A 26,961-nucleotide genomic window follows, 5' to 3' on the forward strand; every position below is an offset into this window, starting at 1 on the left:
GAAATGGTCAAATAGCAGCAATCGGAACAAACTCCGGTCACTGCTTCTACAGACTGATGCTGACTATGACACAATCAGCATCTACCAGATATGTAATACAACCTCTAAGGCCGGTTTCACATTAGCGCTTTTTAAGCGCACGCACGGCCGGGGGTAGCTCCGCCCCCGAGCCGGCTCTCTGCCCGGCGTGCCCGCCCCTTGCTTGTAGCGCCGCCTACTAGCGGACAGCGGCGCCTGCGATCGGCGCACCCTATCTTTAGCATAGGGTGCGCAGATCGTGCGCAGGCCGTGCGCTAGTTGCGCTTTGACCTGCGCTGCGCACTTTTGACGGTGCGCCGTGCGCGCCAAAATCCGAAAAGTTTGCGCTACAAGCAAGGGGCGGGCACGCCGGGCAGAGAGCCGGCTCGGGGGCGGAGCTACCCCCGGCCGTGCGTGCGCTTAAAAAGCGCTAATGTGAAACCGGCCTAATCCTAAGGCCATTGTTAATGATAAAGTCGCTGAGATGTATCTAAATATCAAATATTATTGTACACAAATAAAATAAGGTGCCAAAAAAAGTTTCAAAATCACATAATTATTAAAAAACAAACAGAGTAGCTCCATGAAAAGCTAAAAGACACCACTAGAGGGCAATAAAACATAGTATTATATGGGAGATCCCAATAAATATCAAGGTATCCAGGAAGATTAGAGTATAACACATGTCAACCGCTATCCTAAGACATAGCCAGCAATGAATTACAGAGAAAGTATCACCATAGGATCCCAGGAATAGCCAAATGGGTTATTTTCATTAATGGCCTAGGTCATCAATATCTAAAAATAGGTGGGGGGTGGCAACCAATACACTGGGCGATCAGCTGTTCCCATTGTTTCTGGATGTACTCAGCTATGGAGCAAAGCAAAACAGGTCCGTCATCCGTATAGTGGCCATGGTCAGGTATTGTACATCCGATCGGTCCCTACTGATATGAAGCTCTGCAACTCCACAACCTAGCACTTCAAGCTGACGCTAGCACCTCCACCAATCAAATAATGAGAATAAGGATAGGCCATCAGTGTAAAAGTCCTGAAAACCTCCTTTAACTTACATAGTGTAAGCGACACCTTTTTTTGGGTTTATCTGTCGGTTATGCAACAGACCTAAATCCTGAGTCTGTTCCATACATGGTGATCTGGTGCCGATGTAGGATGTCCTATTGTGGCCTATGTCAGGAAGTGGTTAAGATAACTAGCTTTCAACTGAGCTTCAGTAGCTTTTTTTTTTTTTTTAAATAACTAATTTTTATTACACTTTATAAAATTTTACAATCACAAATGAGGCAAAACAAACAATTTGGCTTACAAAGTAGAGGGTCAGAAAGAACGGAGTACAATTAGAATGAACTCTTGGAAGACATTTCCTCCAATGGCATCAAAACATATTGTGCAATAGAACAGAAAAACACAAAGTCCAACAGCAGTTCTAAATGATGCGAAGTTAAGATGACTCCATCCCCCCATACTCATATAACTATTTTTAAAGAACCACAGTACTAAATAAGACGAGATATACACATAGGGAAGGGAAAAAGAATCCTGTTCAAAAACCAACATGCTCCTTCCTAACTGTTGTTTTGGGCCCTAAAATAGTCCCAGGGAGCCCAGACAGTCTCAAATCTGTCCAAAGTCGCATTCAATAAGGCTGTCATGTGCTCCATCCTGCGGATGTCGGCTATTCTATCCAAAACCTTCTGACAAGAGGGGGGAGTAGTAGTCGTCGGTCTCCAATGCTAGGTTATCAAACATCAACATATGTAACAGCAGTCTGGTCAAATTCTTCCCCATATATAATATAGCAAGGGTCCAGCTCAACCTCCACATATTGAACCTTTTGTATTAAGGTTTTCACCTTTTAACAAACTTCAGTAACTTTTTAATGTATTGGATCACTAACTAATGCTGATGACTATGCAGAGATATTATACAGTACAGTGAATTTTTAGTTAAAGGGAATCTGTCACCCTTTTTTGGACTATCAGCTGCCGGCATTGACATCAGGGGCTTATCTACAGCATTCTGTAATGCTGTAGATAAGCCACCGATGTAAACTGAAAGATAAGAAAAACACGTTAGATTATACTCAACGGAGGGGGCGGTCTGGTCTGATGGGTGTCGCGGTCCGGTCCGGCGTCTCCCATCTTCATACGATGCCATCCTCTTCTTCCCTTCCTGTCGTGGCTCCGGCGCACTGCTCTGCCCTGTTGAAGGCAGAGCAGAGTCCTGTAGTGTGCAGGCGTTGGGAGAGGTCTGGCGCCTGCGCACTGCAGTATTCAACAGGGCAGAGCAGTGCGCTTGCGACGGAGCCATTACAGGAAGGGAAGAAGAGGACGGCATCGTTTGAAGACGGGAGGCGCCGGACTGGACCGCGACACCCATCGGACCAGACTGCCCCCTCCGGTGAGTATAATCTAACGTGTTTTTTCTTATCTTTCAGGATACATCTGGGGCTTATCTACAGCATTACAGAATGCTGTAGATAAGCCCTGATGTCAATGTCGGCAGCTGATAGTCCAAAAAAAGGGTGACGGATTCCCTTTATGGAATAAAATTAAATCAATTTGTAGTACAGAGGTATACATACTGTTAAAGGAGTTGTACAGTGAAGATAAGTTATCACCTATCCACAGATAAACAGAGTGCCATTTTATAAAATTAGCTGATACCTGCTCAAGCTTGAAACATTTAATGTTGACATTGGAGAATAGTAACATTTAGTTAAGAAATCTATATTAAAAAAAAAAACTGTCTACCTATAGGAGTAACTTGAGTGAAGATTAGAAACCCGGATGGGAAAATAAAAAAAAAAAAAAAAATAACTTTTACCTCTTAAAGGTCTGAGAATTTTTAGTTTTTGCATTTTCAATTTTTCTTCCCCATGTCCAAGAACCAACTTTTTCACCTTTCTGCTCTATTTAGCCATGGGAAAAGCTTGTTTTTTTTTGCGTGACGTGTTGCACTTTTGAATGATACCACTATAAAATGAACTGAGAACACTTGGAAAAATTGAAAGTGCTGTGAAATGGCTGTGAAATGCAGAAAAAAAAACAGTTCTGCAATTGTTTTTTGGGTTTTGTTTTCATAGTTATCATGATGCGATAAATATGACCTGGCAAAACGATTTTCCAGTTCAGTACGATTGCTGTGATATAAAAGAGGGATTTTTGGTTCTTACCGTAAAATCTCTTTCTTGAAGCCTTCACTGGGGGGACACAGGTTACCATGGGTGTATGCTGCTGCTGCTAGGAGGCTGACACTATGCAAAATGAGAAAATTAGCTCCTCCCCGGCAGTATACACCCACCGACAGGCACCAAGTACCTCAGTTGGTGAAAAAGCAGTAGGAGAAGCAACAATAACTCTGAAAATATGTACCAACCCAACAAGGGACTCGTAGGCCCAACACGGTACGACTTAAACAGGGAGGAGTGCTGTGTCCCCCAATGAAGGCTTCAAGAAAGAGATTTTACGGTAAGAACCAAAAATCCCTCTTTCTTTATCGCCTACTGGGGGACACAGGTTACCATGGGACGTCCCAAAGCAGTCCCAAGGGTGGGAAGAGAGCTTAGGGGAACGAGAAGATGGGACTTAGGTCGGCCGGTGTGCTACCGCCGCCTGCAGAACCTTCCTATCTAAGCCTGCATCAGACGAGGCCTGGGTATGAACCTTGTAGAACCTCACAAAGGTGTGCAAGGACGACCAGGTCGCGGCCCTGCAAAGTTGTAAAGCCGAAGCCTGGTGTCGGACAGCCCAAGAAGCACCTACAGCCTGGGTGGAGTGGGCTCTCGCACCCGGAGGGGGCCGTTTTTCCTGAACGCGCTAAGCTTCCAGGATAGAACGAACCCAGCGAGAGATAGTGGACTTGGATGCCAGGAATCCTTTCCGGCGACCTTCAGGGATGACAAGCAGGGAATCAGATTGACGAAAGGAAGCAGTCCTGGCCAGATAGACACACATGGCTCTCACCACATCCAGCTTGTGGAGCGACTTTTCCAGTGGATGAACAGGCGAAGGACAAAAGGACGGGAGGACGATGTCCTCATTGATGTGGAAGGAAGATACCACCTTGGGAAGGAAGGAGGGAACGGGCCTGAGAACGACTTTATCCTGATGAAGGATTAGGTACGGAGAATGACAGGATAAAGCCGCTAGCTCAGAAACTCACCTAATGGATGTAATGGCAATCAGAAAAGTCACCTTCCATGAGAGAAGGGAAAGGGGAATGTCCTGGATAGGCTCGAAAGGCGCACTTTGGAGAGCGCCGAGAACGAGATTAAAATCCCACGGATCTATCGGAGAATGGTGAGGAGGGACAACGTGGGCAACTCCCTGGATAAAAGGTCTTGACTTGAGGCAAGGGGGCCAGATCCTTCTGGAAAAGAATTGCCAGAGCTGAATCCTGGCCTTTGAGAGTACTGAGGGACAGGCCTGCATCTAGGCCGGATTGAAGGAAACCAAGTATGGATGGAATAGAGAACGACATTGGAAAAACATTGTTGTCGTCGCACCAACGGAAAAAAAGGCCTTCCAGTACCTATGGTAAAAGCGGGAGGAGGCTGGTTTTCTAGCTCTAATCATGGTCTGAATGACCTGGTTGGAAAAACCTGATAGTCTTAGAATCGCGGCCTCAACAGCCATGCCGTTAAACTCAAGACTGAGAACTCTGGTGGTAAAAGGGGCCTTGTGAGAGAAGATCCGGACGGTCTGGAAGTCTCCAGGGGACGTCCGAAAGCATGTTCACCAGTTCCGCATACCAAGAACATCTTGGCCAGTCTGGGGCTACCAGAATTACTGGGATGCCTTCTGATTTTATTTTCTTGACCACCCTTGGAATCAAGGCCAGTGGAGGAAACAAGTAAGGGAGTTGGAACTGAGACCACGGGATTACCAGAGCGTCGTGACCGACGGCCAGAGGGTCCCTGGACCTGGTTACGAAACGGGGAACTTTGTGGTTCATCCGAGACGCCATGAGGTCGTCGTCTGGAGTGCCCCAACGCTGGCATATCTGATTGAAGACCATGGGGTGGAGAGACGATTCGCTTGATGCTAGGCCCTGGTGACTTAGGAAGTCGACTGCCCAATTTTCCACCCCTGGAATGTGAACGGAGGAGATTGCCGGAACGTAACGCTCTGCTCAATCTAGAATCGTTGCTACTTCTGCCATTACTTGTTTGCTGTGAGTACCGCCCTGGTGGTTTATGTACGCCACAGCCGTAGCGTTGTCTGATTGGATTCAGACTGGTTTGTCCGTGAGAAGAGGCTGCCAGCTGAGGAGAGCAAGGAGGATCGCTCTGATTTCCAGCAGGTTGATGGGAAGCAGAGACTCTTGGGCGTTCCAACGCCCTTGGGCCGTCTTCCACTGGAAAACCGCTCCCCACCCGAGAAGACTGGCATCGTTGGTGATGACTTGCCACTGAAGAAGAAGAAAGGACCTCCCTTGCAGGACTGACGAAGGCATTGTCCACAAAGTTAGGGAATGCCTCACTCTGGGAGGCAGGAGTATGGGGCGGTCCCAGAATGAAAGGAGGGACAGCTGAAGGGGACGAGTGTGGAATTAGGCAAAGGGGATGGCCTCCATGGAGGCTATCATCTTCCCCAGGACCCTCATGCAGAACCGAAGGGGAACTGGGACTGTCCGCTTCAGGGATCGGATTCCTTTGCAGAGAGCTGAAAATTTGTCCCTCGGAAGGAACACCCGGGCCAGGTTCGTGTCGAACTCCATGCCCAGGAATGTCAGTCGCTGAGTTGGGAGCAGGTTGGACTTCTCTGTTGATTATCCAACCGAGACGTGTGAGAGTATCCAGGGTAATCTGAAGACTCTGAAGGCAGTCTCGGCGGGACGAGCCCTTGATCAACAGATCGTCCAGGTAAGAGACTATGAGGATCTCCCTGGAGTGAAGGATGGCCATGACATCTGCCATGACCTTTGTGAAGACCCAAGGAGCCGAGGCTAGGCCAAAGGGGAGGGCCGTGAATTGGTAGTGATCCTCCTGAATCGCAAAGCGAAGAAACCTCTGATGTTGCGAACAAACAGGGATGTGGAGGTAGGCATCTTGTATGTCTACAGAGCAGAGAAACTCCCTGGGCTCCATTGAGGCGATTACCGAGCGAAGGGACTCCATCTTGAAGTGGAGGATCCTCACGAGGCGATTGAGTAGTTTGAGGTCCAAGATTGGACGAAGCGAGCCGTCTTTTTTCGGGACTACAAAGAGATTTGAGTAGAACCCTGAAAACCATTCGTTTGGAGGAATGGGAACAATTACTCCGGTGGATAGGAGGGAAGAGACAGCCTGGAGGAACCCTGGGGTGAGGGACGGTTGTTTGGGAGGATGAGACAGAAAGAAGCGTCTCTTTGGTAGGGAAGAAAATTCGATTTTGTAGCCGGATGTGATGATTTCCCTGACCCATGCGTCGTTGACAACAGACAGCCATGCGTCTTTGAAAGTAGAAAGCCTGCCTCCCACCCTGGAAGAACTTCCAGGTGGGGGTGACATCGTCACTTGGAGGAAAATCTACCAGATCGGGATCCTGAGGGCTTGGAGGGTCGGCTCTTTGGTCTCCAGCGGGGTGCGGGTTTATACGATGGTTTTCTCCGTTCCCCGGAGGTAGAGGGCCGGTCCTGCTGGGAGGAATTTTCCAAGGAAGGAAAGGTGCGAAAGGACCTAAACTGACAAGGATCTTTTCTGTTGAAAAAATGTCTAGGCCGAGACTGAGGAAGGGAGGTGCTTTTACCTCCGGTGGCATCAGAAATTATCTGATCCAGCCTGGCGCCAAAGAGCCTAGAAACCCTGAAAGGCTAGGTTAGTGAGTGACTTCTCAGAGGTGGAGTCCACACTCCATGTCTTCAACCAAAGGATATGGCGTATGGCAACTATGTTGCTGTTAGCTCTTGCTGAACACCCGGCTGCATCCAAAGAGGCGGCCAAGAGGTATTTACCAGCATGATTAATTGTGTCAGCCAACTCCACTAGCTCGTCCTGAGGAGCTGACGCTAAAATGCCCTTGCGAAGAATTTTTGCCCAGGCTGAAATGGCTTTAGCTACCCATGCGGAGGCGAAACTGGGACAGAGAGAGGCGCCAGTTGCCTCAAAAATCGATTTGGCCAGCGATTCGATCTGTCTGTCCGTTGAATCCTTAAGTGATGCGCCGTCAAGAAGGGATAGAACCATTTTTGCGGAAAGACGGGAGACTGGTGGGTCCACCTTGGGAGCTTTGGCCCATTTCGTGAGAAGGTCCGCATTAAAGGAATATAGCACGTCTAGGTGCCGGCGTCCAGGCAACCGCTTTTCAGGATGCTCCCAGTGTTTGGTTAACGTAGTCGCGAACTCCTTGTGATTAGGAAAGGTTCGGGAGGGAGGTTTGGCTCGTTTGAAGGGGACAGAGCATTCTTGTGGGGGCGTCTTGTCCTCCTTTATTTTGAGCGTTTGGGTAATCACCGATATGAGACTATCTACCATGTCCTGTGTTTTGGGTCCTGTCCTGAGTGAGACCCCGATTGGGAGTCTACGTTTGACCCAATGTCGTCCTCTGAAGAAGGGGACGGTGGCGAGGAGAGCAGCCTGGATGATGCGGAGGGGCCTTGTGAGCAGGAAGAAGAGCCAGACAGGGCCCGCTTCCTGGAACTCCTACCCGGTCTGTCCCTCTGGAGGTCGCGGGTCAGGTGCGGACGACTCACCGTGAGAGGCGGTCGGAGCACAGGTGGCTGTAGATAGCTGAGGTAATCGTTCTAAGACCTGGACCAGGGACTGAGAAACTTTAGTCAGGTCCGCGACCGACTGAGACATTGCAACAGCCCACTCTGGGGGCGAGGGGGAGCTCTCATCCCGAGGTTCGGTGTGATCCTGAGGGGCAGACATAGTAGGACTGCAGGACGGGCAGAAAGGTGACGACTGACCAGATGCCCACTTCTTTTCACAGCGCGCGCAGGCATATTGAGTAGCGGTAGAATAGGAAGCCCTTGCAGGGTCGGGCTTATGTGGAGTCTGCGGCAGTATAGCAGAACGTATATGGTGAAAGTACTGCAGGGAAGGGAGTACTGCCGAGGGGAGCTAATTAGAGCCCCAGGAAAAGCAGAGCCTACCGTAGCCTTATGCCGTAGCCTTATGCGCAGCAGAGCCGAGTAGATGTGTCCCCCAGCAGAGCTTAGCGGCTGTGCCGCGCAAGTGGGCGGAGCTTAGCGGCCGTGCCACACAAGTGGGCGGAGCTTAGCGGCCGTGCCTCGCGATTGGATTAACACGGGGGGGCACAGTTAAGGGGAAAGGAGGAAGCTGCAAAGTGAAAGCAGCTCTGTGATAGGCTAGAAAGCACGAAAAGAACGCGTGCAGAGCGGGGGGCGTGAGAAGATGACGCTGCTCGCCCGCAAACGAAAGTGAAAGAATCAAACCGCCCGGAGACTGGCTTGCTGCCCCCGATGCCCGTGACGCCGCCAATAACAGTAGGTACTGGCAGTAGCTGCGGGGGACCCTTACTGAGCTCCCGGCTGCAGCCGGTGAACAAAGAACCTGGCGAGGCGCGCGCCTGGGAAAAGAAAGGGCGCAAACTTTTTTTTCTTTTTTTAAAGGGAGTGCGGGCATTGAGGTGTTAAAAGCAGCGCTGATGGCTACTATGTGAAGGAGCACGGGGCCGGTGGGGGCAGTCAGACCACTTACCTGACGCCCACTTCTTGAACGCGAAGAGGATGATCACTGGGAAGGAAGATCCTCTGTACCCGCACTGCGTCCGAGCAGTGCAGAAGACTGCGTCAACCCCTGGCTAGAAGGGGGAAGGCCACTGCCGGTGACCACCGTCTTCCTCTCAGCCCTCTCCCAGGAGAGGGGTGAGGAGGGGAATTGGCTAGGACCAGCCACCTGACATCAGCCCGTAGCACCCGAATGGTGATAGGGAAAGGGTCCTGCCTGCGGTACTGAGAGGTGCGATGTGGGTGACATCACATTGCTCGCTCAGCCGACTGATATGGGAAGGCAGGGTGAGAAATTACACCCTGTTTCCCAACGCTGTATCTGGAAAACAAATGGAAAAGATTAATAACACAACTAAAACCTGTTAGGAAAAAAAGATAGTTAACTGTGGATCTGGGGAGATTCCGGTCCGCCTCCTACAGACACTAAGCACAAACTGAGGTACTTGGTGCCTGTCCGTGGGTGTATACTGCCGGAGAGGAGCTCATTTTCTCGTTTTGCATAGTGTCAGCCTCCTAGCAGCAGCAGCATACACCCATCGTAACCTGTGTCCCCCAATGAGGCGATAAAGAAACAGCATTTTATCATTTTAATAATGGAAAAAAAAAATCAAACTGCATAAAAGAAAAGTTTCCTTTGCTTTTTTTTTTTTTTTTAGAAGAAGAGCTGATGATTTACCATTTTTGGGTACATATGAGGGTTTAATTGATTTTTGAAGCATTTTTTTGGGTAGGGTGCGGAAAAAACAAAACAGCCATTCTAGTGTTTTAATGTGCTTTACTTTCGAAATTTTTAGATTTTGATATATAAATTTACTTTTTTTGGGCGGGGGAACACTGCGATACCAAATATGTTATTTTTTACACATACACAGCTCTGGCAAAAATTAAGAGACCACTGCAAAATTTTCAGCTTGTCTGATTTTTCTCTTTATAGGTATATTTTAGAGTAAAATGTAAATTGCTCTTTTATTCTACAAACTACTGGCCAACATGTCTCCGAATTTCCAAGCACTAAATTTTGCATTTATTTTCAGAAAATGAGAAATGATCGAAAGAACAAAAAAAAAAAATGCAGCGCTTGCAGACCTCAAATAATGCTAAGAAAACAAATGCATAATCATTTAGAAACAACAATACTAATGTTCAGGTCTGGAGATTGGGTTGGCCATGACAGGGATTTGATGTGGTGGTCCTTCATCCACACATTGATTGACCTAGCTGTGTGGTATGGCGAATTGTCCTGCTGGAAAAACCAGAAAAACATTGCCTGAGCAGAAGGAATCAACTGTTTTTCCATGATAACCTTGTATGCAGCTTGATTCATACGTCCTTGGCAAAAGATTAACCTGACTAACAAGTACAGTCATATGTAAAAGTTTGGGCACCCCTATTAATGTTAACCTTTTTTCTTTATAACAATTTTGGTTTTTGCAACAGGTATTTCAGTTTCATATATCTAATAACTGATTGACTCAGTTATATTTCTGGATTCAAATGAGGTTTATTGTACTAACAGAAAATGTGCAATCTGCATTTAAACAAAATTTGACCGGTGCAAAAGTATGGGCACCCTTATCATTTTCTTGATTTGAACACTCCTAACTACTTTTTACTGACTTCCTGAAGCACTAAATTGGTTTTGTAACCTCATTGAGCTTTGAACTTCATAGCCAGGTGTATCAAATCATGAGAAAAGGTATTTAACCCCTTCCTGACATCCGACGTACTATCCCGTCCACGGTACCCGGGCCCGTATGACCGTAGACGGGATAGTACGTCTACCGCGATCAGCGGCGCCCACGTGGTGAGCGCCGCTGATCGCGGCCGGGTGTCAGCTGATTATCACAGCTGACACCCGGCACTATGTGTCAGGGGCGGTCACGGACCGCCCTCGACACGTTAACCCCTTGCACACCGCGATCAAACATGATCGCGGTGTACCGGGAGTTAAAGGGAAGCATCGGCAGGGAGGGGGCTCCCTCCGTGCTTCCCTGAGCCCCCCACGGCAGCGCAATGTGCAGCGCTGCTGCGGGGGGCTCCTATCCTCCAGGCCCCCGAATCCAAGATGGCGACGGGGGCCTTCGGGGACCTGAGGAAGCTGGCTTCCTCAGTGCCTGCAAAGCGCAGGCAAGAGGAAGTCTTCAATGCCTGTGACAGATTGCTGATCTGTCACAGTGATCTGTGATGTGACAGATCAGCGATCTGTCACAGGACAGTGATATCCCACCTGGGACTATGTAATAAAGTAAAAAAAAAAATTAAAAAAAAATGTAAAAATAAATTTAAAAAAATCGCCAAATAAATTAGAAAAAAAAAAAAAAATATTCCCCCAATAAATCCATTTTTTGGAAATAATAAAAAAAACAAAACAATAAAAGTACACATATTAGGTATCGCCGCGTCCGTAATGACCCGCCCTATAAAACTGTCCCATTAGTTAACCCTTTTAGCGAACCCCTTAAAAAATAAAAATAAAAAACGAAGCAAAAAATAATGATTTATTATCATACCGCCAAACAAAAAGTGTAATAACGCGCGATCAAAAAGACGCATATAAATATCCATGGTACCGCTGAAAACGTCATCTTGTCCCGCAAAAAATGAGCCTTCACACAGCATCATCAGCGAAAAAATAAAAAAGTTATAGCTCACAGAATAAAGCGATGCAAAAATAATTATTTTTTATATAAAATAGTTTTCATTGCATAAAACCGACAAAAACATAAAAAAACGACCTAAATGAGGTATCGCTGTAACCGTACTGACCCGAAGAATAAAACCGCTTTATCAATTTTACCGCACGCGGAACGGTGTAAACGCACCCCCCCAAAAGAAATTCATGAAACGCTGGTTTTTGTTCATTCTGCGTCCCAAAAATTGGAAAAAAAAGCGATCAAAAAATGTCACGTGCCCGAAAATGGTACCAATAAAAACGTCAACTCGTCCCACAAAAAATAAGACCTCACATGACTCAGTGGGTCAAAATACGGAAAAATTATAGCTCTCAAAATGTGGTGATGCAAAAACTATTTTACAATAAAAAGCGTCTTTTAGCGTGTGACAGCCGCCAAACATAAAAACCGCCATAAATAGTAAGTCAAACCCCCAGTTATCACCCCCTTAGTTAGGGAACAATAATAAAACTAAAAAAAAAGTATTTATCTCCATTTTCCCGTTAGGGTAAGGCTGTGTGCACACGCTGCGGATTAGGTGCGGATTCATCCGCGCGGATTTTGTAAAATCCGCAGGTGAAACCGCAGGTCAAAAGACCTGCGGTTTTACCTGTGGATTGCTCTGCGGTTTTGTCCTGCGGTTTTTCATCTCCTCAATAGAGGAGATGGCAAACCGCAGGAGAATCCGCAGAAAGAATTGACATGTCAATTCTTTCTGCGGATTGAAAACCGCAGATAATCCGCGCGGAAAATTCCGCACCGTCTGCACTGCGGTTTTTGATTCCCATAGGGAATCATGGTACTGTACACCGCAGCAGAAACTGCTGCGGGTCCGCAGCAGCCAAAACCGCTGCGGAACCGCAGCAAAATCCGCAGCGTGTGCACACAGCCTTAGGGTTAGGGCTAGGGTTAGGGCTAGGGTTAGGGCTCGGGTTAGGGCTCGGGTTAGGGCTCGGGTTAGGGCTCGGGTTAGGGCTCGGGTTAGGGGTGTGTTGGGGTTAGGGTTGGAGTTATAATTGGGGGTTTCCACTGTTTGGGCACATCAGGGGCTCTCCAAATGCAACATGGCGTCTGATCTCAATTCCAGCCAATTCTGAGTTGAAAAAGTCAAATGGTGCTCCTTCCCTTCCAAGCTCTGCCATGCGCCCAAACAGTGTTTTACCCCCACATGTAGGGTATCAGCCTACTCAGGACAAATTGCAAAACAATTTTTGGGGTCCAATTTCTCCTGTTACCCTTAGGAAAATAAAAAATTCGGGGCAAAATTATCATTTTTGTGGAAAAAAATGTTTTTTTTATTTTCACGTCCGAGTGTTATAAACTTCTGTGAAGCACTTGGGGGTTCAAAGTGCTCACCACACATCTAGATAAGTTCCGTGGGGGGTCTAGTGTCCAAAATGGGGTCACTTGTGGGGAGTTTCAATAGTTTAGGTACATCAGGGGCTCTCCAAACGCACATGACACCCGCAGACCATTCCATCAAAGTCTGCATTCCAAAACGTCACTGCTTCCCTTCCGAGGCCCGACGTGTGTCCATACAGTAGTTTTCTCCCACATATTGGGTGTCAGCGTACTCAGGCCAAATTGGACAACAACTTTTGGGGGTCCAATTTCTCCTGTTACCCTTGGGAAAATGAAAAAATTGGGGACTAATTGATCATGTTTCTGGAAAAAATACGATTTTTTTATTTTCATGCCCTGGCATTATAAACTTCAGTGAAGCCCTTGGGGGTTCAAAGTGCTCACCTCACATCTAGATAAGTTCCTTAGTGGGTCTAGTTTTCAAAATGGGGTCATTTGTGGGGGGTTTCCACTGTTTAGGTACATTAGGGGCTCTCCAAAGGCAACATGACACCCGCAGACCATTCCATCAAAGTCTGCATTCCAAAACGTCACTACTTCCCTTCCGAGCCCCGACGTGTGCCCATACAGTAGTTTTCTCCCACATATGGGGTATCAGCATACTCAGGACAAATTGGACAACAACTTTTGGGGTCCAATTTCTTCTGGTACCCTTGGGAAAATAAAAAAATGGTGACTAAAAGATCATGTTTGTGGAAAAAATACGAATTTTTTATTTTCACGCCCGGGCGTTATAAACTTCTGTGAAGCACTGGGGGGTTCAAAGTGCTCACCACACATCTAGATAAGTTCCTTGGGGGGTCTAGTTTACAAAATGGTGTCATTTGTGGGGGGTTTCCACTGTTTTGGTACATCAGGAGTTTTCCAAACGCGACATGGTGTCCGATCTCAATTCCAGCCAAAAACGTCAAATGGCACTGCTTCCCTTCCGAGCTCTGCCATGCGCCCAAATAGTGGTTTACCCCCACATGTGGGGTATCAGCGTACTCAGAACAAATTGCACAATAACTTTTACGGTCCTGTTACCCTTGGAAAAATAAGAATTGAGGGTGAAAAGATCATTTTTGTGGAAAAAATATGATTTTTTAATTGTATGGCTTTATGTTATAAACTTCTGTGAAGCCCATGGGGGTTCAAAGTTCTCACCACAAATCTAGATAAGTTCCTTAGGGGGTCTAGTTTCCAAAATGGTGTCATTTGTGGGGGATTTCCACTGTTTTGGTACATCAGGGGTTTTCCAAACGCGACATGGTGTCCGATCTCAATTCCAGCCAAAAACGTCAAATGGCACTGCTTCCCTTCCGAGCTCTGCCATGCGCCCAAATAGTGGTTTACCCCCACATGTGGGGTATCAGCGTACTCAGGACAAATTGCACAATAACTTTTAGGGTCCTGTTACCCTTGGGAAAATAAAAATTGGGGTGAAAAGATAATTTTTGTGGAAAAAATATGATTTTTTAATTGTACCGCTGTACGTTATAAACTTCTGTAAAGCCCTTGTGGGTTCAAAGTTCTCACCACATATCTAGATAAGTTCCTTGGGGGGTCTAGTTTCCAAAATGGGGTCACTTGTAGGGGTTTTCCACTGTTTAGGTACATCAGGGGCTCTCCAAACGTGACATGGCGTCCGATCTGAATTCCAGCCAATTTTGCATTGAAAAAGTCAAACGGCGCTCCTTCCATTCTGAGCTGTGCCATGCGCCGAAACAGTCGTTCCCCCCCACAAATCAGGTATCAGCGTACTCAGGACAAATTGCACAATAACTTTTGCAGTCCAATTTCTCCTGTTACCCTTGGTAAAATAAAAAAAATTGAACCTGAAGTATTTTTTGTGAAAAAAAGTTAGATGTTCATTTCTTTTTAAATATTCAAAAAAATTCCTGTGACGCACCTAATGGGTTAATAAACTTCTTGAATGTGGTTTTGAGCACCTTAAGGGGTTCAGTTTTTAGAATGGTGTCACTTTTGGGTATTTTCTATCATATAGACCCCTCAAAGTGGCTTCAAATGTGATGCGGTCCTAAAAATAAAATGGTGTTGTAAAAATGAGAAATCGCTGGTCAACTTTTAACCCCTATAACTTCCTAACAAAAAAAAATTTTGGTTCCAAAATTGTGCTGATGTAAAGTAAACATGTGGGAAATGTTACTTATCAAGTTTTTTGTGTGCCGTATCTCTGTGATTTAAGGGCATAAAAATTCAAAGTTGGAAAATTGCGAAATTTTCAAAATTTTTGCCAAATTTCCATTTTTTTCACAAATAAACGCAAGTTATTTGAATTAAATTTTACCACTGACATGAAGTACAATATGTCACGAGAAAACAATGTCAGAATCACCGGGATCAATGGAAGCGTTCCAGAGTTATGACCTCATAAAGGTACAGTGGTCAGAATTGTAAAAATTGGCCCGGTCATGAACGTGCAAACCACCCTTGGGGGTGAAGGGGTTAAAGTGGCCACTTGCAAGTAGTTCTCCTATTTGATTCTCCTATGAAGAGTGGCATCATGGGCTCCTCAAAACAACTCTCAAATGATCTGAAAACAAAGATTATTCAACATAGCTTTTCAGGGGAAGGATACAAAAAGTTGTCTCAGAGATTTAACCTGTCAGTTTCCACTGTGAGGAACATAGTAAGGAAATGGAAGAACACAGGTACAGTTCTTCTTAAGCCCAGAAGTGGCAGGCCAAGAAAAATATCAGAAAGGCAGAGAAGAAGAATGGTGAGAACAGTCAAGGACAATCCACAGACCACCTCCAAAGACCTGCAGCATCATCTTGCTGCAGATGCTGTCACTGTGCATCGGTCAACAATACAGCGCATGCATAACGCCTTTTTGTATGACCAAACAACTCAATCTTTGTTTCACCAGTTCACAGGACCTTCTTCCAAAATGTAACTGGCTTTTCCAAATGTGCTTTTGCATACATCAGGCGACTCTGTTTGTGGCGTGCTTGCAGAAACGGCTTCTTTCGCATCACTCTCCCATACAGCTTCTCCTTGTGCAAAGTGCGCTGTATTGTTGACCGATGCACAGTGACACCATCTGCAGCAAGATGATGCTGCAGGTCTTTGGAGGTGGTCTGTGGATTGTCCTTGACTGTTCTCACCATTCTTCTTCTCTGCCTTTCTGATATTTTTCTTGGCCTGCCACTTCTGGGCTTAACAAGAACTGTACCTGTGTTCTTCCATTTCCTTACTATGTTCCTCACAGTGGAAACTGACAGGTTAAATCTCTGAGACAACTTTTTGTATCCTTCCCCTGAAAAGCTATGTTGAATAATCTTTGTTTTCAGATCATTTGAGAGTTGTTTTGAGGAGCCCATGATGCCACTCTTCATAGGAGAATCAAATAGGAGAACTACTTGCAAGTGGCCACTTTAAATACCTTTTCTCAAGATTTCATACACCTGGCTATGAAGTTCAAAGCTCAATGAGGTTACAAAACCAATTTAGTGCTTCAGGAAGTCAGTAAAAAGTAGTTAGGAGTGTTCAAATCAAGAAAATGATAAGGGTGCCCATACTTTTGCACCGGTCAAATTTTGTTTAAATGCAGATTGCACATTTTCTGTTAGTACAATAAACCTCATTTGAATCCAGAAATATAACTGAGTCCATCAGTTATTAGATATATGAAACTGAAATACCTGTTGCAAAAACCAAAATTGTTATAAAGAAAAAAGGTTAACATTAATAGGGGTGCCCAAACTTTTACATATGACTGTATAATGTGAACAAGGGTTACCTATAACCAACTAACTGAAAAAAAACCCTATTAAAATATAACTTTTATTAAGTACAAAAATAACAATATAAAATTGCACAGATGTCCCCTATTATAAAGCCTAGTAAAAAAACGGGCTATTGTATTGCTGGAAAGAGATAAGGTATAACAGTCAAACAAAATCTAACCAGCTGAATCTGCCAATCCAATCATGTGGTCAGAAAAACCTGAATCATAGCTTTTAAAAACTGCACAATACTATTATAGCCCAAAAACTGAAGAAAAAAAAAAAAAAGGGGGGAAATGGACATAAAAGAAGATGTATAAAAATTGATAATACGTGCTACCATCTGATAACAATCTCACTCAGCCGATCTGAAGAAAAGAGTGACCTGGCCCTATACAAAATGACTATCTGAACACCTACTTAGGTGCGGAGGTTGGCACCCTAAGAAATACGAGAATGGCGCCCCCGCTCGTGCGATGGCTATGCCTAATCTCCTATATCATCCTATAAGACGACAGATTAGAAACAGAGGGCCAGATGGGGGGAATGGTAAGCTACAGGTGCAGCCTCATCAATTGGATTGTCTCCACTGCCAGACAGCTCTGTCCAATCTGCATCTCTCCTGATGAACCCGCAGTAGGGGGAAACGCGTTGAGAGTGTGCGGACTATATCTGAGGAATGATGTTATCATGGACCTTATGGATATCATTATGAAGGAGTATATATTCACAGATAAGTACTGCTTTTTGGTTTTTTTTTCCCATGAATGGGCTTATTGTTGTCAGCATCTGGTGATTTAAACTAGGGGTATGAGATATATCTGATATCTGGAGTGGCTGTAGCACCCCTACTAATTTACACTGAGACTTGAAAATCTGGTACATTCAGTGGTGTCTTTGCTTTCATGATTTCTGACAATTTGTTATCAGATAAGCCGTTCCTATTTACCTACCATTGATTCACCATTGTGTCTAATGGGCAGTATTTTTATCTGGGTACTTGATGTGACAATTTTTATATATACTTCATATACATAACATAGTGGTTTTGGGAAAGGGCATAATTTGCTACAAATTTATATGTAACTGGTTCTACTGTGTGTGAGTGTTATGCATCTATTCAGACTGTCTGGACTTTCTACCTTTCCTCACATGCATATATGATTGTATAAATCTACTTTACTGCATTCATGAAGATATTCTAAGCAAATGGATACATGCCATCTGGCCCTCTGTTTCTAATCTGTCGTCTTATAGGATGATATAGGAGATTAGGGATAGCCATCGCACGAGCGGGGGCGCCATTCTCGTATTTCTTAGGGTGCCAACCTCCGCACCTAGGTAGGTGTTCAGATTGTCATTTTGTATAGGGTCAGGTCACTCTTTTCTTCATATCGGCTGAGTGAGATTGTTATCAGATGGTAGCACGTATTATCAATTTTAATACATCTTCTTTATGTCCATTTCCCCTTTTTTTCCGTTTTCTGAGGTTTTTGGGCTATAATAGTATGGTGCAGTTTTTAACTGCTATGATTCAGGTTTTTCTGACCACATGATTGGATTGGCAGATTCAGCTGGTTAGATTTGGTTTGACTGTTATACATTATCTCTTTCCAGCAATACAATAGCCCGTTTTTTACTAGGCTATTATTTACTAGGGGACATCTGTGCAATTTTATATTGTTATTTTTGTACTTAATAAAAGTTATATATTAATAGGGTTTTTTTCAGTTAGTCAAAGATTAACCTGCCCAATTCCAGCCTTGCTGAAGCATCCCCAGATCATCACTGACCCTCCACCAAATTTCACAGTGGGTGGAAGACAATGTCGCTTGTACGCCTCTCCAGGTCTCCGTCTAACCATTACACCACAAGGTGTTGTGCAAAGCTGAAAATTAGACTCATCAGAGATGTTTACCTTACTCCAGTTCTCTATGGTCCAATCCTTATGGTCTTTAGCAAATTTCAGCCTGGCTCTCATTTGGTTCTCATTGATGAAAGGCTTTTTCTAGCTTTACATGACTTGAGCCCTGCCTCTATGAGCCCATTACGAACTGTTCTTGCCTTGCACTTCACCCCAGCTGCCATTTGTCATTCCTTTTATAGGTTACTTGATGTCATCCTGTGGTTGCTGATTGACATTCGAATAAGATGACGGTCATCCCAGTCAGCGGAAAGACGTTTTTGCCCTCTGCCGGTCTCTGTACCTTTGTTGTCCACAATGTCTGCTGCTTGACCTTGTTGTAATGGATTGCCATCTTAGAAATTTTAAGGATGGAGGCAACATGACGCTCACTGTATCCCTCTGCTAGTAAAGCCAGAATTGAGCACTTCTTTTCCTCACTCAAGACTCAACTTCTTTGGCATGGCTAAAAGTTATTTTTTCATTCCTATTACTTTTGGGATATTACTTGCACTTGTTTTGCCATCCAGCTTGTCCTATTGCAAGAGGATTGTGAACACCACAGCAGGGTTTTTTATACTTTCCTTTGTTAAATAAGATTTGGTTCAGGTGATCACCTCATCAGAAACACAATAAGTACAATGAGGTGTACTCTGGTTGGAATTCAACTGACACTGGAATGGCTGTTAGACATGTAGAGAAGCTGATTTTTATAAAATTGTGCAGTAGTTTCTTAATTTTTGCCAGAGCTGTATATATATATAGCTATGGCAAAAATTAAGAGACCACTGCATGGTTTTATAAAAATCAGCTTCTCTACATGTCTGACAGCCACTCCATTCCAGTGTCAGTTGAATTCCAACCAGAGTACACCTCATTCTACTTAATGTGCTTCTGATTAGGTGATCACCTCAACAAAATCTTATTTAATGAAGGAAAGTATAAAAAACCCTGTTGTGGTGTTCACAATCCTCTTCAATAGGACAAGCTGGATGGCAAAACTAGTACTAGTAATATCCCAAAAGTAATCTCCAGACCTGAACCCCATTGAAAACCTCTGGAATGTAATCAAGAGGAAGATGGATAGTCACAACCCATCAAACAAAGAGCTGCTTAAATTTTTGTACCAGGAGTGGCATAAGTTCACCCAAAAGCAGTTTGAAAGACTGGTGGAAAGCATGCCAAGACGCATGAAAGCTGTGATTAAAAATCATGGTTATCCACAAAATACTGATTTCTGAACTCTTCCTGAGTTAAAACATTAGTATTGTTGTTTCTAAATGATTATGTATTTGTTTTTTTAAGCATTATTTGAGGTCTGCAATCACTGCTTTTTTTTGTTATTTTGACCATTTCTCATTTTCTGAAAATAAATACAAAATTTAGTGCTTGGAAATTCGAAGACATGTTGTCAGTAGTTTATAGAATAAAAGAGTAATTTACATTTTACTCAAAAATATACCTATAAAGAGAAAAATCAGACAAACTGAACATTTTGCAGTGGTCTCTTATTTTTTGCCAGAGCTGTATACATTTCCATTGCAGTTACAGGCAGTTCCTCGCATACAGTAGACTCAGCTCCTGATCCAGCTTCATAAATTTATTGACAACCTATAACTAGAAAGATGTGATAGGTCATTAAGGGGTTAAGCTAAGTCAGTTGTACATTGGCGGAGCCCCACAATGTCATTTTCTATGTTTCCTCTCCTTGTTGCAAAGCATTCTTACAAAAATTAAAGGAAAGTCTGTTACTTGTCAAAAACTTGGTACAGCTTCAGAGGATAATAGTTGAATAGAAAAAAAGGCCAAAACATGGCTAAATTATATCGTCTCATGTAAAATTTTGCTCCGGTGGGAATATTCCACAGCTTTGTACCTCAAACGCAGACCATTCATCAAACACCAGACCCAGACAAAAGCCATTTGTGGACAAACTTAAAAAAAAAAATAAAAAAAAAAAATACAAATGTAAATGTTTTGCAACCTACTGGACGCCTAGAAAATAATTTTAAATTGATTTTTTTTTTTTTTTTGCATCAAGCAAAGAAGGGAAAATCTCTTCTTACCTTTTACTTAACTCCAGCTCAAGGAACTGAATTTTTTCTAAAAGTTCACTTTCAAAAGTTTGTCTGTGCACATCAACATCTGTAAGAGAGAGGTGTGCAGGGTCCTCTTTACCTGACAGGAATATCTGTGGTACTTCTCTACTAGGCTTGTGCATTTGATCTCGCTCTTCCTCTAATTCCCGAATTGACAATTCATAGACCTCTTTCTGCTTTTTTAGAGACCTCTCGTGGTCTTCAGTTTGTTTTTCTAACACTTTCAAGCTATGATCTAGTTGACTTCGGAGGGCACTTATTTCTTCCTGAAGCTTACTCTCCGTTTCTCTAGATTTTTGATGAATAGACGTTAAATGGCTAATGTCTTTTTGCAATGAGCTGGTTTCGGCTTCTTTTTGTTCTAGGAGTTCTGAAATCCACTCATTTGTTTCAGCTGTCAATAATGTTTTGAGTTGGGCAAGTGCTAGCTCATGTTCTTCTTTCTGACTCTGCATCAGGCTATTCAGGTTTCCAATCTCCTTCTTTAGGGCTTCTGTCTTTTCATCCAGTTGACATTGTAAGTCATCCTGCTGTTGCATTTTACTTTCCTCCAGGACTAACTTCATTTCGTCTACTTCTCCCTCTTTAAGTGCCAACTCCATCTCCAATTTACAACGAATGTCTGCGAGTTCTGAAAGTCTACAGCGCAAATCTTGCAATTGGAAGTCCTTCTCCTGAGCAGTGGCTGTGGACTCTTCCTGCAACTGGTCAATAATGAGCTTATTCTCATTCCTTATCTGTTCCACATTACCCTTGTGTTCAGTTATTACATTTTCAATATCTTCTGCATGCCTGAGCTTTAAATTTTCTTCTAACTCTTTTAAATGTGTTTGCTCTAAAATGAGCAATTCCTCCTTAAGTAGTTTAAGGTTTTTTTCATTTTCGGCATGAAGAGTCTTAACATCCTCGAGCGCCGCTTCCCGAGACTGCTTCAGCTTCTGAATTTCACACGTCTGCTCCCTCATGGCACTTTCAAGGCGGATAACTTTTTCATCCTTCTCACTCTGTAAACAAAGAAAGGTTTCATTTTCCCTTCTAATTGCAGCAAATTCATTATCTTTACCCTGCAAATCATCCTTTAGGCTCGCAATGTCAAGTTCTAACTGCGCAACGGTTTCCTCATTCAATTCATGGATTTGCTTTGATACATGGAGGCGATTCTCATAGGTGTCTTGCAAGCGCTGCAATTCCTCTAAATGCCTCGCTTTTAAGGCAGTTTCGAGAGAAACCTTGGAGCGTTCGATCATATTTAGAATCTCAGACAAAACAGTTTTAATAGCATTGGCAAATTCACTTTGCTCCCTTTGTACGTGTTTCCTCAAGTGGCAAAGCTCCTCTCTGAAACTTCTCAAGTTAGTTTGCGATTCCTGGGCCACTAATTTACACTTCTCCAGACAAGTTTTCAAATAAGTGTTTTCCACACTGTCGTCTTTAGCTTTGCTTTTTGTATCCTGCATTCGTCTGTTGTCGATTGCATTTATAACAGAAGAATACAGAGACTCCACCATCATTTCTGGACTTTGTGTATCACTGATATTAGGAGAGACAGGATTCTCCTCTATAACAAACTCATTAACCGCAGACATAAAATCAGATTCTGGACTATCCGCTAATGAGTCCAAATCTAAAGAACCCTGTTTAATTGCCTGTTCACTATTTGGATGGGTAATTGTTTCAAAGTCAAATGTATGAGCGTCAATGCTGTCGGGAGACAGTTCTTCTAAAGGTCCTGGAATGGCAACAGAAGGACAAATGGGACCCTGAAGACTGAGTGATGGAGGAGACTTGGATGAGGTAGTAGTTGTTATTTCGGTTGCATTCTCAATCCTCGGTGTTGTTACAGATTGGGGGGAGAGCTGGCCATTAGACGCCTAAAAATTAAAAGCAGGGATATGAGATAAGTTGTCCTGAGATAACAGTATTATTCGTCAAGTTACAGAAAAGTGATTGTGCTGTTACATATGTTGCAATTATCCAGCCAAAGTTTTGAGTAATTAGCAGAACAAATATTTCCTTTGGCAGTATGCACAATTTTAACAAATGTACCTTTTGTTCGTTTAACAGATCTGTAATGGTCTGTGACATTTCATCCAAACTTTGTGCAGCTTTTACCAAGTTATGTAGAGCACGTACATGCTGGTGTAGAGGCTCAAAATCACAAAGTAAGGGAACCCTAAAGAGAGAAAAGGCAAACTTAAAATTATACACAGTGAGTTACTTTTTTTTTATAAAAAATAAAGAACACGGCATGAGACACAGAACAGTTCATTCACTTCAGTAAGAAGAGCAGAGCTGCCTGTAGATTCCAGAAATTACGTCACCTTTAATGACCACTGGACTTCCCATGAGGGGGAGAAGGTCATTCTCACATTAGACTTGAGTATTCTGAACTCTAGACAGCCTGTCATTTTTAACCTATGCATTGTGTAGTCTGATTTGTCCTGTTTAAAATAATATAAACTGGAACATATGTGAAATTTACACAAAAATAAGCAATGATTTGGTAATGCCATCAGAATATAAGCATGTACGAGTAGTTCTAGTTACTACTGCACCCAATGTATGGTCCCAAACTCCCATAAAGGAGTCATGCTCTGTACTTCTGAAAGCCCACTGAGCTGCACCCTTACAAGAAGTAGCATCTTTTTTTCCCATTATTCAGTCAAAAGTAGGCCAGTTTTTGCAATTATTTAATTCCCGCAGCTTGCCAGTGTTTTCTTTTTTTTCCTTTTAAATCCAGGCTCAAAAGATATGAGGCCTTTTATTCAGTGCCAAGTTTTATGGTGTTCACCCATGCGGCATTGCTCAGAAAGTATTAATGCAGAGTAGACTAAAGACACGCCCCAGAGGATCGTGCAAGCCACGCCTCTTTGGTAATGACCATAAAATTAACACTAAATAAAAAGACCCATATCTCTGGAACAGTATTGTAGATTGACCAAAAAAATGGAAAACTAAAGCCCCCGTCACACATAGCGATCTCCCTAGCGAGATCGCTGCTGAGTCACAAGTTTTGTGACGCAACAGCGATCTCACTAGCGAGATCACTGTGTGTGACACTGACCAGCGACCGGCCCCCCTGGAATAGCCAGGACATTTTTTTGATCGCTGGCCAGCACGCATCGCTGCATGTGACAGGCGGGAGATCAGCGCGCTGGTAACTAAGGTAGACGCAGGGTTTCTAAGCACCGGCCGGTGCTTAGAAACCCTGCGTTTACCTTAGTTACCAGCGCGCTGATGGGGGGGATCTGGTAACCAAGGTACACATCGGGTTTCTAAGTGACGCACACCCCTTAGAAACCCAATGTGTACCTTAGTTACCAGCTCCCTGCATCAGCGCGCTGGTAACTAAAGTACACAGCGACGCCGCGCGCTCGACGTCGCTAGTGCTGATCGCTGGTGAAGCTGTCTGTTTGGCAGCTCACCAGCGATCATGTAGCGACTCACCAACGATCCTGACAAGTTGATATCGTTGTCGGGATCACTGGTGAGTCGCTATGTGTTGCGGGGCCCTAAGAGGTGCAGCAAGAATAAGTAATAAGAGCAAGCAAAAACAATCTGATTTTGACTTTGCAACAGATCCTATTAAAATAGGTTTTCCCTTCTTATAGTTCCTATGGATTTGCGGCAGTCTAGATTCTGACACTTCAACCGATTGATAAAAAACGTTCTTTGAAGCTGCTCAAGACAGAAGAGCCAAGATCCTGCATCAGCACGCAGTGTACAGACTCAATAAAAAGTCTATAAGCTTGGACACCACTTTGCACTCATGCCCATGAAGAGTGAACAATCTTGTTCCTGTGAGAAGTGTAATTTAGAAGAGATTTTTTCTAGTGTACAATGAGGGTCTAAAGAACCAGACCACTATAGTGTTCTGAAGGACATATAAGAAAGTGAAAATATATTAAAAACAAAAACATAGGTACATTTCAAAGTTATTATGGCATATAATAGCTGCCACTATATACCAAAAATGTATCTCCATGACAGATCCTCATTAAATGCCACTTTTCTGCTTTATAAAGAATAGACAACTCCAATGGTCCCCAAGGGCTTCTGCTTGATGAAACTATTTAAGCTGACAGAGAGATGTACAACCATGCAAACCTTTAATCTTTCTCATCTTGGGATTCATCTTGCTTTGCGCAATATTTTCAATGCCAGACATCATATGTGCGGCTTTTGAATGCAACCATAATTTAATAAGATTTATTTTGATCCAGGTCACCACCTGCTTGCTCTTATGACTCACTAGAGGAGCAATATGAAATGTCAAAAGGAATGGGAACATGAAAAATGCACGTTACAGGTTTTATTTATTTTCTTCAAAAAGCAACCTAAAATATACATTTAGAAATTTCTTTCAATCCTTAAGTCCTGTTACATTTTCTAAAGCACGCTCAAAAAGAAGACAACTTGTTAGGACAAGGAAGGTCGGAAAAAAAAAGACCCGAAACGACTGGGAATTTGGAGGAGGATTCAAATGGATAAAGATTGACTAAATAAATTGATATAACAGTGGACTCAAAACATGTGGATGACAACGACCCCATAAACATACGATATGTACCGTAATTGAGAAAAAAATGCTTTATTGTCCATCTTATAAAGAAAGTGACCTCTTCCTTAAAGCACCACTCCAGCAAGCTTTATCAGTGCTGTAGTGGGGATACTAATCTAAGTTCCCTGATCCTAGCATTGTACTTACCAGCTGACATCTTCATATATTCCTGGCGCCGCTCCGGTCTCACCATCTTGTGATTGCAACTTTTGGCGGAAATCAGAGGTAAAGGTCACAAGTTCTCAATGTACCGTAAGTCTACGAGACCCTTATTCTGGCTCTCACAGACTTACATTGAGTTGTGACTTCCTCCTGCTCACCCAGCAAACTACTGGCCAGTGCAGAGTCAATAAAAGACGACGGCGGGTGGTGAATATAATACTAGCGGCAGAGAACTTACATTAATGACATCACTCCAGTGCCGCTATAAAAAAAACCCACTGGTGTTTTAACTTGCAGCAGCCTGCTCCTCTTTCCCTTGCCAGCAGGTTCTTTGCAAATGTCAAAAAACTTTTTCTGTACCCAAAAATTTTTTTTTTTAATCAGATTGTTATAACGAAAATGTGAATAAAAACGAACAAGTGAAAAACAACTGTATCACCATCCATCCCACCCTCCCCAACACCCCACACCCCCAGCCCGGTCCACAAAAGAAATAAGAAAATTATGCACAAATCTTATGAAAATATAAAATACATGCACATAGACACAGTGGATAACAATGTCGACCAACATCAGCTATTAGACGAATAGGTTTGCTGCCGGCAGACCCGGGGTGTCCAGCCAACCAGCCCAAATTTGCTCAAAAGTATTCGATCGTCCCCTCTTAAGGTATATGGCTTTTTCTCTATAGAGTATATAGTTTAATTTATTGATGTATTCTGCCCGAGATGGCACCTTATCTGAAATCCAATGGTATGCTATCAGCTTCCTAGCAGCATAAAGCATTCTGGCAACAGCGGTTTGAAGGTATTGATCTCCCCCCACATCCTCCACATAACCCAAGACACAGACAACGGGATCTCGCGGGATATCCTGTCCTGTAGTCACGTGGATCAAATTAAGGACCAGAATCCAAAATACCTGCAGGCAGGGGCACGTCCACAACATAGGTAAGATATCAGCATTCTCGAGCGTACATTTAGGGCACTGCGAATCCATCCTCATCCCCATATCAAATAACCATTTAGGGGTTCTATAAACTCTATAAAGAATATACAATTGGGACAAACGATTGGGTTCGCTAAGAGACAGCCTGGGGACCATCTACAGAATAGATTCCCATTGATCCCCTGAAATGGCGCCCAACTGTTGCTCCCACTTCGCCAGCGCTTCTATCGGATGCTTCACCAAAACCACTGAAAGAAGTCCACCATACACAAACGAGATTAAACCCCTAGTGGATGCCTGCAGCCCGAGCCTGCTGACAATAGCATCCTGGTGTATAGATATACTATTCATTTGGTCCTGCACTGTGTAGGCATGCCGCAACTGCAGATACTGGAAGAACATAAGAGTGTTGGAGCGGAAAATCCCGTCTCAGTGTGTCAAAGGACTTAAAAACCCCATCATCCACTAATTGTGACAGCCACCAGATACCTATTCGCCTCCATTGCGCAAAACCTTTAAGCGACCTCATTGCGGCAAATACAGGTTATCCCAAATAGGGGAGTATTTTGTGAAACCCGTGATTCCTCTTAACTGTTTAATTTTATCCCACACTTTAATCATGAGGAGGACCGTAGGATATCTAGACGCCCAAGGTCTAAATCTGCCCGCCTCTAAGTTGGATAACAGCGACCCCTGACCCACAAGAGTGTACCCAAAAAATTAATCTAATATCGTACAATGTAGGCAGAATGTAGGTGTTATGGCTGCATGTGAAAATTCATGCTGTGAAAGGAGAAGAAAATGA

General features: G+C 43.8%; 1 protein-coding gene across 5 annotated transcripts in view; it reads right to left on the minus strand.

Annotated features, from left to right (window-relative positions):
- Positions 1–26,961, minus strand: part of RB1CC1 (RB1 inducible coiled-coil 1) — a 179,269-nt gene that overhangs the window by 84,288 nt on the left and 68,020 nt on the right. For all 5 annotated transcript variants that reach the window (XM_073583804.1, XM_073583801.1, XM_073583802.1 and 2 more), the window contains 2 exons: positions 22,532–22,658; positions 20,453–22,356 (listed from right to left, as the gene is read on the minus strand). In XM_073583804.1, coding sequence (XP_073439905.1) covers positions 20,453–22,356; positions 22,532–22,658 — 2,031 coding nt within the window. The remainder of the gene's footprint in view (positions 1–20,452; positions 22,357–22,531; positions 22,659–26,961) is intronic.

This window comes from Dendrobates tinctorius, unplaced genomic scaffold (genome assembly GCF_039654945.1).
Source record: "Dendrobates tinctorius isolate UK_male_01 unplaced genomic scaffold, ASM3965494v1 ptg000081l, whole genome shotgun sequence".
In the NCBI taxonomy this organism is placed as follows: Eukaryota; Metazoa; Chordata; class Amphibia; order Anura; family Dendrobatidae; genus Dendrobates; species Dendrobates tinctorius.